The 15,311-nt window shown below is 43.1% G+C and overlaps 1 protein-coding gene across 3 annotated transcripts in view; it reads right to left on the reverse strand.

The window, feature by feature from the left end:
* Positions 1 to 15,311, reverse strand: part of Rnf144b (ring finger protein 144B) — a 163,725-nt gene that overhangs the window by 147,524 nt on the left and 890 nt on the right. Inside the window, exon 1 of one of the 3 annotated variants that reach the window (XM_070024488.1) lies at positions 4,208 to 4,343. The exons of 1 other annotated variant lie outside the window; for it this stretch is intronic. In XM_070024488.1, the coding sequence (XP_069880589.1) occupies positions 4,208 to 4,210 (3 nt within the window). In that variant the 5' untranslated portion in view covers positions 4,211 to 4,343. Of the gene's footprint in view, positions 1 to 3,590; positions 3,743 to 4,207; positions 4,344 to 15,311 lie in introns of those variants that run through there. One more of the 3 variants, XM_070024497.1, reaches the window with a different exon arrangement.

Raw genomic sequence — 15,311 nt, forward strand, 5'->3', positions numbered from 1 at the left:
CATTTCAAGTGAACAAAATCCTCATTACAATAAGAATGGAAGGATATAAAATGTGATGTCTATTCTCAAAATTGGGATTATGGCAAACTGCCAGGTGCTGGTAACTTATGCCTGTAATCCTAGTTACTCAGGAGGCTAAGATCTGAGGATAGTGATTCAAAGCCAGCCTGGGCAGGAATGTCTGTGAGACTCGTATCTCCAATTAACCACCAGAAAACCAGAAGTGACACTGTGGCTCAAATGGTAGAGCATTTATCTTGAGCTGAAGAGCTCAGGGACTGTGCCCAGCCCAGAGTTCAAGCCCTACTAGACACACACACACACACACACACACACACACACACACACACACACACACACACACACACACACACACACACACACACACACACCACACCACACCACACCACACCACACCACGAACCTCAATACTCATCAGTTGGAAGAAATGATGAAAATCTAGATGACTTCTACAGTGCCTCCCAATTTTAGTACTCCCTATTATTTCTACATAGTTGAATCCATGGGAAAATAACCTGGCACTGAGAAATAAGGCCATTTGTGATGAAGGCTGCGCTAAGGTTACTCTCTTCGAAGCCAAGGGTATTTCTTAGAATACTGAGCTAAAAATGTAACTGCATTCTGCAACCTATGCAAACATGTTCTAATTGATGGGAGGGCAAAAAATTCAATCCCAAGTGCCAGCAGACCTTCTGTGAGTTAGCGTGGCAGAGAGAGTATGGGGTCACTGGAGCATCAAGTTACAGACTAAATTAAAGGTCTGCAGAAGAGTGGTAGGGTCTAATCATGTACTCTTCCAGAGCTGCATCTTCCACTCTTACCCACAAAACACTGTTCGGCCAGGCTGGACATGGCAGCCTAGGGACTTTAAACAGCTTTCTTTTTCTTTTTTCTTTTTTAATGAAAGACTTCTGCCAGGCATTGGTGGCACATGTCTGTAATCTTAACTATTCAGGAGGCTGACATCTGAGGATGGTGGTTTAAAACCAGCCTAGGCAAGAAAGTCCATGAGACTCCTATTTCCAATTCATCACCAGAAAACCAGAAGTAGAGGAATGGCTCAAGTGGTGGAGGGCCAGTTTTGAGCCAAAAAAAAACAAAACAGCAACAACAACAACAAAAGCTGAGGAACAGCACTCAGACTCTGAGTTCAAGCCCTAATACCAGCATTTTTTTTAATTTTTGGGGGGGATCCGGTCGTGGGGCTTGAACTCTGGGCCTGGGCACTGTCCCTCAGCTCTTCAGCTCAAGGCTAGCACTACCACTTGAGCCACAGTGCCACTTCCGGCTTTTTTCTTTTTGCTTATGTGGTGCTGAGGAATGGAACCCAGAGCCTCAGGCATGCAAGGCAAGCGCTCTACCACTGAGCCACCTTCCCAGCCCCATTAAAAGAACGTGGCTTAGTAGTAGAATGCTTGCCTATTATGCATGAGGCCCTGGGTTTGGTACCACATAAACACACAAAAAAAATAAATAAAATATTTGAAAAATTAAAAAATTACTTCTAGTTCCATATAGATCTTCATGGAATTATTTCCCTGAAGCTCTTAGTTCTGTCATATTAAAATTTCCATGAAAAAGTAATCAAAACCTAATGTTTACAGCATTCTGCCACAGAGAAAAATATTATGGGTTTCTGTTCCTATTAAAAACATGTGTCACATATATATAATTATGGAAGCCACAGATCCACACATACACACAAAAACCTTAGGAAAATAATGATAATAATTCTGCCTAAACCAACAAAATTTGTAACATAGCATTGTGTTCTGTTCATCACTACTCCCATTTAAACCAATGCTTTTGCAAAGCTCAGCAAGCAAAAGCAATGAATCTTTCTGCATATTTTATGGTGTAGGCTGCAAATACTAGATCTATAAGGATGAATTAAGGTCACTTTTAAAATTCAAAAGTAATTCCTAGACTGGTTGGGCTGAATCATGAGCATCTGCACTGTTTTCCTAGGGGAAGGTTAATTTTAGAAAGAAGAAAAAGTTTGCCAGGAACACAATCACATTGGCTCAATAACTAGACAGTGAATCTTTTCTTAACAGTTCAAAAGGTTTTTAAATCTCTAGCTTGTACTTAATATCCTTGAAAGAAGGTACTGAATATCCTCCTTATTTCACAGCAAGCATCTTGTTTCACAAAAAAACACATTCTTTAATATTATACCTCTTACAGTATTTTTCAAAATTAGTCATTTGCTTCAATCACTCAAATGACACAAGAATATCTATCTTTATTCCCACCTGGTGGTTTAATAAGTATTAGAATCACTCAGGTACATAGATGTACATGAAAAGTGATGGACTTACATCAATGATAAAGTTCAAGGTGGAGAAACATTTAGTATTCATGCAAATACAATATCATTTAAAGCCTCTCTTATCCAATTCAGGGGAGAAAAACTTGCTTCACATAACTTGGAATATAAACAGGTTCTAAATTAATTTCTATGCCAGTCTTCCTTTCCCGTGCCTGAAGGTAATTGTCCATTTATGTCCTTAGTACTAAAGTGAGCAACAGGTAAATGGGGCCACAGCCTGCATTCCAGCATCGACAGAAGGTGCAGAGAGCTGTAAAGGAAGATTTTCAGATTCCCAGCGGAATAGGCCTCAACCCTTTCTAGCTGCTGGAATGCCTACAAAGGAATTCTTACATTTTCAATTAATACCTGTAATCAATTCTCATAGAAGTAGGGGATTTCTCCCACCCTATATCCGAGTTTCAAATGAACGTTAAACTTCCCTTATCCAAAATAGTCTCCAAGCCAGTAATACCATGCTTAGTTGGTCAGCTCCAAGAGAACTGCCCTTTTCCCAAGAGGACTTTGCAGAAATTTTCAAGTGCATTATTGGGGGAGGGAGGAGAATGAGATCACCTGAGGGGCTTGTGAAATATTCCACACGTGAGTGAGTGTGTAAATATGCACCCCAGATCTGAGGGATAGGGCTGTGGGGGGGGTCCCCCTAGCCCTTGCATAAGAGCTATTGTCTTAAGCTGTGACCAAGTCTTAACCGTGCTGTAAACCTATTACAGTGTTTAAGGGGGTGGGGGGCGGGGGGGAGTTAGGTCTGATGTTGACACAGAGGATAAGGTGGTGCATACACCTTTTTCATGAGACAATACTCTTCCCAAAGTTATGATAGTAACGGAATGGAGATGGGGGGGAGGGGGTAGAAAGATGCTCTAGACTAAGAGAAGTTGCAACGTTTCCCCCAGCAAATGACTGCAGACCCCAGGAGAAAGCAGCCGCCTCACACCTGGGGACGGTGGAGGACCTCCTGCCCCCCCCTTCCCGACACCCCCACTCTCCCTAAAAACCATCCCAGGTGTGGGTCTGGAGCCGCCCCCACGGAAGCAGAGCAAGAGAGGAGGAGGGGGTCCCCCTGGCCTCTGCCGGCCGCCCCGGCGGGGCTTCAAGACCGGCGGGAGAGCTCCCGGGGAGGGAGAAGATGGGGTGCCAGGCAGACGGAGGCCGACTCGACGCCGCCGCCGAGCCCTGCGGGGGCTCGGGCAGCTGGGCCGGGGCGTGGATGGCACCTCCGCGCGCCCCTCCTTACCTGAAGCCGGAGGTCCGAGTCCCCCGCCGCGAGCCGAGCCTGGGGAGGCGCGGCGCTCCCCGCTCCCCGCTCCCCGCTTCCCCGCAGCTTCTGCCGGCTGCGGATCTCCTTGGCTACCGGCAGCACCTCGGCGCACCCGGGGGGGGGGGGCTCCCCCGTCTCCTCCGGCCCTCGGGAGCCGCACCCCTCGCGGCTGGCCCCGAGCCCCGCTCCCCTCTCCCCACCCCGCCCCGGCGCTGGCCTCTCCTCTCCGGCGCCCGTGGAATCCCCGCAGCTCCGCGGCCCTTCTCTGCCGCCCGCGGCTGGCCCGGGTCCGGCGCGCGCGCGCGCCCCCCTCCCCGCCCCTCCCCGCCCCAGACGCGCTCGCTCTCTCTCCAGAGGAGAAATTCAAACGCGGGCAACTTCAGAACACAACCACCACCCCCCCTTGAAAAACAAACATCTCCGATCTGCTCCGGGAGGGTGCTGGACAGCCCACCCCCGGCCTCCACCCTGGTGTCCGGACGGCGCCACCCGAGGCTGGAGGGATGCGCGGGTTAGGGAGAGCGATTCTGCTGCCAGTCACTTACAACGCCCCCCCACCCCACACACACATCCCCCCCCCCCAATAAACCTACCATGTTTTTTCTCTGTGCGTGGTTTTAAATGCAGACATCCCCACTGTTCACCCTGAGGTGGCCAGGACGTTCGCTTGGCCTGGGAGGGGTGCGTTCAAGCTGCCCACGACCCTCCGAGTCTCTCTCCCCAGTGCCTACGGGCACCTGCCACCTGTCAGGGCCCTGAGTCCAGCCAGAAGCGGTGGATTACACATCCAGGTTTCGGGTCCTGAGCATGCTCAGAGTCTCCTTTCGCTTCGGGGGAGACCTAGTTCTGAAGCTGGAATTCCAGGAAGGTGCAAGTACGTGGATGTGTTCAAAGAAGAGAGTTCCAATGGAGAAGGCAGAAAGGCAGAGGTGATTGAATAACAAAGATGATGCTGGGAAGGGATCCGGGGGAAACAGCCACGGTGCCCGGGCAGAGCTGGGAGTGGCCCCAATCCCCTCCTCCCCCCCCCCATGTGGAAGGTGAATCACTGAAGGGTACTGTACTTCGTCATTCATTCACCTGTGAATATACTGTGTATTTATAGGGTAGGTTCGAGGCCTTTTACGTTTATAATCGGCCATGTTATAGCCTAAAGGCTGATGGGAATTAATTTCTTAACCAGTTTATAGCAGAGCCCGGGAAAAAAATACAAATACCTATTGAGATTCTTTATGAATCCATTGTCCTTTGTTTTCCCGAATTTATCAAACCAGCTTCAAACGGGATCACTTTTTTAAAAAAGAAGAAAAAATGGTACTCTCTGTGTGTGTCTTTTTAAAAATGTATTTTCGGGTCAGTTGTGGGGCTTTGAACTGAGAGCTTAGGTGCTGTCCCTGAGATTTTTCTCACAAGCCTAAGCACACGACCAGTTTGAGGGACAGCCCTACTTCCCGTTTTCTGGTGATTAATTGGCCTTAAGAGTCTCACAGACTTTCCTGCCAGGGGTTGGCTTCTAACAGCAACCCTAAGATCTCAGCCTCTTGAGTAGCTAGGATTATAGGCATCCAATATCCAGATTACCAGCATCCAGCTCAGATTTCTTTATTGGGCAGAAAGCAGATATTGGAAAATAAATCAGATAATTACTGGAGTGAGGTGCCGGGGATAGAAAAGCTACCAAGAGGGGTGGTGTCCCTGTCCTAGTGACTCTAAGTAGGGCGTAAATGAGTGAACAGGCTGTTTCTATGGTTGGTCTAGTGGAGGGTACCTCAAAGAGGGCAGTATACATGAGATTTAAAGGGTGAGGGTAATTTGGCCTTGGAGCAAGAGTAGAAGGAGAAAGCTTTACAGTAAAGCAGAATGACACAGAGAAACCTAAAAGCCAGATAGAGTTTGGCAATTCAAACAATCTAAGGAAGTTCATTATAGCTAGGGTTGGTCTTGGGAGTGGGAGTAGGATTGGTTGGGAAGAATGGAGACACAGACTAGAAAGGACCCAAAAACTAATGTTTTCTAGGCCATATTTTAAAAATTATACTTTATAGCCCAGTGCTGGTGGCTCACCCTGGTAATTCTAGCTACTTAGGAGACTGAGATCTAGAGGATGGAGGTTTGAAGCCAGCCCTGGCAGAAAAGTCTGAGAGATTCCATCTCCAAAATAACCAACAAAAAGTGGGGCTGGAGGCATTACTTAAGTAGTAGAACACTAGCTACACAAGCAAGCCCAGCAAGCTTGTGGCACTGAGGTCAATCCCCAGTAATGAACAACAACAAAAACTGTTGATCTATAAGTGAATACTGAAACAAACCAAAGAGAACAGGATACATGGGAGTCATTTTGGTGTATATAGTTGTTCTTCAGTCTCAGTGGGATACTGGTCTAGAATATCAAAATGTATAGATACTGGAGCCCTATACATAAAATGGCATGGCATTCGTGTATGGCCTACATATATCTTCCTCTACATTTTTAATCCTGATATTTTTATGAATCTAAGACTATGTAAATAGTCGGTTTGTATTTTTTAGGAAAAAATAGCAAGGACAAAAGTCTGTGTATGTTCAGTACAGATGCAATCATTACAGACAAAAGCACTTTTTGATCCCTGATTGGTTGAATCTCTGAATGCAGAGCACATGGATGCAGAACTCATAGATAAGAAGAACCAACTTCAAGTTGAACTGTAATTCAAAGAGCCAGAGACCTGCTGCTGAGATTTCAAGTCTGAAAGTCTGAGATCCAAGGGTGGGGGGAGGCAATCAATGTCCCAGCTTAAGTCTTCAGAGAGCAGATTCAACCAGGCCCCCAAATGACTGGATAATACCCATCTAGACTGGTGAGAGCTATTTGCCTCACTTAATCCCTCAACTGAAATACTAATCTCTTCTGGAAATACCCTCACAAGCTTACTCAGGAGTAATGCTTTATCTGTTATCTATACACAGAATGAACCACCTTTCATCTTTATTTTTTCTCCCTCTCTCTACAGACAAGTGCATGGCCAATTAACACAGCAGAACATATGACTGTAGAGTTTCTAATCTTATACACTGCACACGTAATGACTAAGTGGAATCCATATTTCTCTCAATTTCAAATTCCCAAGGAAGAAACTAATTGGTCTTACTGAGGTCAGAATCATGTAAAAACATGCCTTTAAAAACTCTTCATCTAACTGCATGAAGGGTGTACATAGCATCACAATAAAGATGGAAGGTAGTATGGTTTGGATAAGGGTCCCCTAACATCCTATGTATTAAATGTCTAGTCACCAGCCTGTGGCATCCTTGGGAAGTGGTAGTGTCTTTAGGAAATTGTGCCACTGGCAGTGAGCCCTTGAAGGGGATACTGGGATCCTGGCTGCTTCCACTCTTTTTGCTTCCTGGCCTCATCCTTGCTAACCTGGCAAACTACCACCCAGCCACGCCTGCAACTCTGTTTTTAATGGGCTGTTTTGGGGATAGGGTCCAGCTTCCTGTCTAAGCATGCACCTGAGCTGTGACATACCTACTTTAGGTTTCCCATTGTTGCTGAGATCTCAGGCATGCTACCACATTCGGCTCCTCTCTTTGCAGAGAATCTTGTGAATTTTTCCACCTGGGCTGGCCAGGAACCAGGATCCTTCCTATCTCAGCCTCCTTGGATGACAAGTGTGCTCCACTGAGGCAGCTCTGGCTTCCAAAGGGCATCTCACAGACTTTTCTCCCCAGGCTGGACTGGAAGCATAATCTTCTTATTCTCAGACTCCCAGGTAGCTAGGATAACAAGTATGAGCCACAGGAAGCAGGTTTCTCGATTTTTTTTTCAACCCAAGCTGCTTGTGGATAGTTACTCTCACTTAAACTTTCTCTAGCTCCTTTGAATAAAGAATAAATTATAAGAAAAAATATTTTATTTATAAAAGTATAAATTTGTCTGGCACTGGTGGCTCACACCTGTAATCCTAGCTACTAAAGAGGCTGAGACCTGAGGATTGGGGTTCAAAGTCAGCCCAGTCAAAAAAAAGTCTGTGAGACTCTTATCTAAAAAAAAAAAAAAAGCTGGAAGTGGACCTGTGGTAGAGTGCTAGTCTTCAGCCAAAAAAGCTCAAGGACAGCACACAGACCCTGAGTTCAAGCCCCAGGACTGGCAAAAAAGAAAAAAAAAGAAAAGTACAGGGCCTACCTAGCAAGTACAATGCTCCGAATTCAGAGTTTTTCCAAGAAATAAAGTAAAACTTCAAATTAGCCACCAGGAAGATGTAAATCAAAACTACATTGAGGGCTGGGAAGGTGGCTCAGTGGCAGAGTGTTTGCCTTGCATGCATGAGGCCCTGGGTTCGATTCCTTAGCACTATATAAGCAGAAAGAGCTGGAAGTGGCACTGCGGCTCAAGTGGTAGAGTGCTAGCTTTGAGCTGAAGAGCTGAGGGACAGTGCCCAGGCCCAGAGTTCAGGCCCCATGGCTGACAAAAAACAACAACAATAACAACAAAAAACCCGACATTGAGATTTTACCTCAACACAAGAAAATAATAAGTGATGCTAAGGATGAAGGAAAAAAAAATGAAACCTTTCCACACAGATGATGGGAATGGAAATCAGCACAACCAATATGGAAATCAGTGTGGTGATTCCTCAGAAAACTGAAAATGGTGCTACTGTATCATCCGGCTATATCACTCCTGGATATATACCTGAGAGAATGCAAATCAACACACCACAGAGATAAATCAGCATTCACAAAAGCCAAGTTTGGGAATCAGCTCAGAGGCTGAACATCAAGTAAATGGATAAAGAAAATGTAGTCCATATACACATTGGAGTTTTATTCAGACACCAAGAACAAACTTGTGGCAATTGCAGGAAAATGTGTGAAACTGGAGATCATGTTAGGCAAAACAAGCCAGACTGAAAAAGCAAAATATCCAGTGTTTTCTTTCATAGCAGAATCTAAATTAAAAAAAAAAAAGACAAGAAAATAGGAGGAGAACTATTTGGGAAGAGGAACAGGACCATCAGGAAGGATAGGGAGGATAAAATAATGGTAGGGAGGAATATGACCAAAGGGCATTATATACATATATGAAGATATCATAATGAAATCTACTATTTTATGCAATTGAAAATTAGGTTTATAGGACTCTCTTAGGTTTAGACATCTTATTTGTAATTTAGATAATCCCATCATTTGAGAATATTCAGCTAACATATAGTAGAAAAAAATTCCTTAATCTGATGTTATGATTTGGCCCAATAAATGGCCTAACAATAAATGTAAGGTTAGTATTGAATGTTAGTCTGCAAGCAGGAAATACAAAGATGATCTTTTGTTACAGCAAACAAAGAAAAGTTACTATGGCTCTATGGATCTTTTCTTTTTATTTTTTATTTTTTTGGTCCAGTCGTGGGGCCTGAATTCTGGGCCTGGGCGCTGTCCCTCAGCTCTTCAGCTCAAGGCTAGCACTCTACCACTTGAGCCACAGCACCACTTCCGGCTTTTTTTTCTGCTTATGTGGTGCTGAGGAATCGAACCCAGGGCCTCATGCATAAGGCAAGTGCTCTACGACTGATCCACCTTCCCAGACCCTCTATGGATCTTTTCTTTGGCTTCATTCCATCTGATAAAATATGCTATGCACATCTGATAAAATATGCTAATGAAATGAAGCCAGGAGTATTGGTACAAACATGTAATCTTAGGAATAGAGAAGCTAAGGCAGGAGGATTACAAGTTCAAGGCCAGCCTGGATGTAACAGGTGCTTAAAATCTGCTTTTGCTGAAAGGCACTCACTATGTACTTGGGACCACAAACTAAAAGTTGGATAAAAGCTAACTGTTCCAGCCTTCATTCTGCATCAGGATCCTTTGTCCTGTGTCATTCTCTCCTTCGGTCACTCTATGGCCATCGTGGAATCTGGAAAAGAGACTGGTAAGGCATCAGTGACTCGGTGTAACAAGGCCTCACCTGATCAATCCTGAGACAATGGCCTGTCAGACTACCTCTAATGCCACCTCTGACCACCTGAATGCACCTGTTGCACAGAGCTCTTTCCCTTTTTGTCTATTTAAACAAATATTTATTCTGTCCCCTAAAAATGTGCTGAAGTGCTGTCTTCTGATGGCATGTAGATGCCACACAAGTTTTTCTTTCTTGGCTCTTCATCAGGTTTCTTTAATTGCATATAGGAGAAAGTAGACCTGATATGCAGGATGCCAAGAGTTTGGGCCTGGGGTCTAAAACTCCAGTTTCATGGATGCATAGTGAAACTCTGTTCAATAGATAGATAGATAAATAAATAAACATTAATGAAATGTGTTATAAATGATTCTTAGAGTAAAATTAATTCCTAGGAACAAAAGTGTTTGTTCTTTAAGATTTTTAAGTCTCAGTAACATTTCCCTTGCTTACCGTGAGCAAGCTTCTATGCTCATTGTCAAGTTAGAACATCCAATTTATCATGCACCAACTGGATACTGTTTCACTCAGACAGTCTCAAACCTAATCTTGAATTACTAAACTGTATGCTTTGGCTCACTCTTTCGACCAAAATAGAGTATGATATCTTGTTTTTAGAAGTACCAGTGTGTCACTATATCTATATTTATGATTAGGTTTAAAAAAGAATGTGGTTATCAGCTTATTTGAAATATGTTAATTAAGTCATAATTGCTGGACAGCCTTTAAATAGCGTCCAGACAGTAGAACATGCCACTGTCTAAGAATTAACATGAGGTGTGCTTCAATTAAATAAATATTTTTAAAGTATTCACTAGGTGCCAGGCACTGTGCCAAGCCCTGGGAGACAATAATAAAAGCACAGACATGGTCTCTGTTTATAGTCTGGGAGAAATAGATACTTGATATAAGAACTAGATATGTGTAAGAGAAATAGGTCCATGTAATGGATGTAAAAACTTCTCAGAGACAAAATTAGAAAACAAATTAGGAACCTGGGTTTTTAATAATTTTCCAATTAAAGCCAACAGCTATTCCGGCACATCCTCTGTTTACCCAGAGGTACCTGACAGGGTTGCATTAGTCCCTTCTTTGGCAGGGGAGTAACACCTACCAAGTTATTCCCCAAATGCCCCATACTGATATTAAGTCCTTTGCAGTTCAGTAGTGCCCTATGACTGAACTGGCTACTGACCACTGCACAGACTTACAGAAGAGCAAATGCCATGAGTTCTCTTCCTGCTTTTCCCCTTCTCACTGTGAACATGAAAGATTGTGTTCTGAGTATAGTTTCTCAAGATCAAAGTAGCCTAAAGCAATAGGTACATCCTCATAAATGGACTCCCTGGAGCTCTTCCTGAACTAACCAGAGTTCTTTATACCATAAAAATAGACATTTACTATCAGGCCACTGAAATAGCCTGTTGTAATCCTGTCTAATATATCTTTTCATCATATATTTTTTAAAAACCTGGATCTTCATAAGAGTTTATTATAAAATAGTTAAGTGCCTACTTATTGACTATCTACTCTGGGTTAGGCACAGCATTGGGTATGAGAATACAGGAATGAATGATGCAAAAGATGTCTGCAGACTCAGAGCTACATTTTAGAGGGGAAGACTGAGAAAAAAAAAATCCTAAGCAGGCACCAATGAAAAACACTTACAATCCTAGCTAGGTACTCAAAGGAGTTGAAATCTAAGGCTGGCAGTTCAAAGCCAGCCTGCGTAGAAACAACAGTGAGATGTTGTCTCTATTTAGCCAGCAAAAAGCCAGAAGTGGGATGGTAGAGTGGCTCAAGTGGTAGAGTACTAGCTTTGGGAGAAAAAAACAAGTGAGATTGTGATCTCCTAAATTCAAATCTCAGTAACAGCATAAAGAGAAAAAAATCCTGCCCCTTTCTCACTGAACCACTGTCTCTTGTTCTTGTTCTGAACAAGAACTTCCTTACCCTTCTCTTCTTTCCCCCACTTCCCTGGCCCAATTCCAACATGGTTAAAGACATTTTGTCTGTTTAGTTTTTGCCTTTCTTTCCTTTCGTCCTTTCCATATTCTCCCACTCCTCATCTTGGTATCTACTGCCAGTAGCTGAATATTCTTGGCAAAATAACAATAATGTTGACTAGTCTTGTTGACTAGTCTTGGTCACTAAACTCCATGGGTCCTTGCAATTTCCTAGCCACCTTATCTCCTTTCCTAATCCAGTCATCTCCCAATCTCCTATGGGACCACTTCACATTTCCTCTTCCTGGAAGCTGCCGGTAGTCTTCTCCTAGATTCATTCACAATCAGTGATTTTGCTCCCAAGACTACTGATTAAGAACTTCTAAAACTTCCACTATATCTGACAACACCTACTTCCAGTCTGTAAACATATCATCTGTCCTATTAGTCTGTTGCTATGTTTTGAATTGGTACCTCAAATTTCACTTGTCGAAAACATAATCTCCAGTTGGGCACCAATGACTCACGCCTGTAATCCTAGCTATGAAGGAGGCTGAGATCTGAGGATCATGGTTCAAAGCCAGCCCAGGCAGGAAAGTCCATGACACTCTTATCTCCAATAAAGCACTGTGGCTCAAGTGGTAGAATGCTCACTTTGAGCTGAAGAGTTCAGGGACAGCGCCCAAGCCCAGAGTTCAAGCCCCACGACCGACAAAAAAAAAAAAAGAAAACATAATCTTTTTCATATGTTGATGGCATTTAGAGATACAGCCTTTGGTAAATGTTAGGTTATTACCATTAGGTAAGTCGAAAAGACAGGGTCTTATGCTGGCTGCCAGTGGCTCATGCTCATCACCCTAGCTACTCAGGAGGCAGAGATCAGATGGTGGTTCAAAACCAGACAGGGAAGAAATTTTGAGAGATCTTATCTCCAAAATAAGTAGTAGAAAGCCAGATAGGAGGTGTGGCTCAAGTGGTATAGCAATAGCCAATCTAACCAAGCTTAACAAGCACAAGGCCCTGAGTTTAAACTCCAGGACCAGACCCCCACCAAAAGATATATATATATATATATATATATGCATATATACATACATATATATGTACACATATGTGTATATAATGCATAGATATGCATACATATGTAAGTTTTATACTGCCATTAGTGGTTTTATAGAAAGAGAGATTCAACCTAGTATACCTAGTATACACTGAATGCCATGTTCATTGTTGTGTACTAATGTCTTCCCAAGTTGCTGAGCCATGAGTTAAACAAATACATAGTCTAGGACACATTCCCCAGGTGTGGACATGTGCAAGAGCTCTTTGGATATTTATAACATCATTCATGGGCTATACAAAATTACCCACATAGACAGATAGGCCACAAGAAGCCAACAAGAACCATAGGTGTCTGTCATATAGTATACCAAATGATATCATAGGCTGTCATCAGGTTACTCTGAAGAGCAGTACTCAGTTCAAAGATCCTGACAGGACTGGCTAAAGTTTTGTCAGATCACCTTCACAGTTTGACCTCTTTCTCTGCCCAATCTTGCTTCCTCCTACTTCCTTTCAGATGTTTGGACCCCTACTAAACATTTGTGCTACAAGTTTTATTTCAGAATCTGCTTACAGAGAACTTCTCCTGACATAGACACTTTAGGTTGGCTCTAGTCACTGTCCGCTCCTTGTATCATTAATTCCATTCACATCATATAAATATGCCTACAATTCTAGCTACTCAGAAGCCTGAAATTGGTTTGAAGCGAGTCCTAGAAGACAAATCCGTGAGACTCTTATCTCCAATTAACCAGCCAAATGCCAAAAGTGGAGGTATGATTCAAGTGGTAGGATACCAGAACAAAAAAGCTAAGCAAGAGTATGAGGCCCAGGGTTCAAGCCTCAGTTCCAGCACAAACGCATGCATGCACAGGCACACAGACACACATGCACACAGACACACATTTCATCTCCTTGCTTCCCAGTATAGTAAAAGTCCTAGAAAGTGTCTGAATTCATTCCTGCCTACCTAGCTCTCTATATCCCTGTCCAGGCACCTTCAAACCCTCAAACCCACAAAATCAGCTCTTGTTGTTTCCAGATAAGATGACATTGTTGTATCCAATGGTCAATTTGCAGTTCGTATCTCATCTGACCTTTTAGCAGCATCTGACTCCGTTGATCATACTTGTCCTTAGAAGACACTTTTACACTTGGCATCTAGGACACAGCTTTCATTCACTGCTCATCCCACATCACTGGCTACAGTTGTTCTTTCTCATCTTCTTTGCTGATGAGCTTTCCTCTCCTAGACCTGTAAACACTGAAGCATTCAGAGGTGTTCTCTCTCATTACTCTCTATATTCACTGTTAGTGATCTCATCCAGTTTCATGACCTTAACTACCAGCTTCATGTTGACAACTGCTAAATTGGTATCTTATTTGTCCCTTGAATACTAGACTCCCAGAAACAAGTGGCTAATCTGAATTTCCATTTTGATACTCATAGGAATCTCAAATCTGACAAAACAATTGGTTTCCACCTCCCAAATGCCCCTCCCTGACCAAAAAAGAAGCCCCAATCGTTTCAACCTCTGAAGTCTTTTTCTGTTCTTAAGAGTTCTCTGAACCAAAAACCTAGACATCATTTCATCCCCTACATCTAATGCTTTAGATAATTCTTTATAGTCTCTTTCCATTGCTCTCACTTTTAACTTTCTTAATCATCAAATTTATAAAAGCAAATTCATCCCATCTTACTAGTAATTGTTATTTCCTTTAACTTGCTAAGTCACTACTTCATACAATATATGCCATGCTTATTGAGTCTCAACTAGAGTGTAAGCTTCAAGGTGGTCAGCAGTTATTCCTGCCTCAGCTTCCAGTGACTCATGGGGAAGAACTGTAAAGCCTCAAAGTGGGAATAACTTGGCCTAATCCAGGAACACCAGAAGAAGTCTTGTGTGTCTGCCCTGTCTGAGTGATATCAGAGCATCTCAGCAGTATGTCTGAGTATATAAATTTTATATGTATCCTATATATACACAATATATCATATATACAGCTTATGTAAGGCTTTATAAATCATGATAAAGATTGTAGGTTTCATTCCAAATATGATGAAGAGCCACTGGAGATTCTAAGTAAACAAGTACTCCGTTAGGGCAACTTTTTTCCTTTAAAGATAATCTTAGCTGCTGAATGAGAGGAGGTATCAGGTAGCAAGATGGAGGCTGACCAGTAACAATCCAAAGCAGAGATGACATAGGATTCAAGGCATATCAGTAGAGTGGGGAATGATCTAAAATTTGAGAGTGGAAATGTTGGGTAGAAGAATAAAAGGAAAAGGAAGGATTAAAAGAAAATGTGTAATTTTTGCCCTGTAACCTGAAGTCTATTCAAGTATCGGGAACAAATCATATTTCCACTACGTGGCACTGAGTAAAAGAATTCTTGGAGTAGTTAGTAGTTCAGGAGTCGAAGGGGTGGGAAACGAAGAAAATTACATGTAGAGGGGGAGAATCACGTTGGGTCTTTGAAGTGTGGTTTAAAAGGTATCTGCAGACGATAAGTTCTTGATCAGAGGGTCTGGAATGTATAAAGGCCTTATTTCTTTATTTCTTCTATAAGAAAGAGAGGTGGGAAGGGGAGAGAGAGAGAGACAGACAGACAGAGCGCGCGATGCATTTACATTGTCAGGCATGTGACTATCTCTGGTCTGGAGAAGCCTTAATAGTGGTCTTTTTCCTTACGGTGCACTTTACAGGCCGGTGGGGAGGGGTCCCCAGAACTAGAGCACACGAGGGGTGA

Source organism: Dipodomys merriami, unplaced genomic scaffold, assembly GCF_024711535.1.
Source record: "Dipodomys merriami isolate MVZ:Mamm:240054 unplaced genomic scaffold, mDipMer1.0.p SCAF_16, whole genome shotgun sequence".
Classification (NCBI taxonomy): domain Eukaryota; kingdom Metazoa; phylum Chordata; class Mammalia; order Rodentia; family Heteromyidae; genus Dipodomys; species Dipodomys merriami.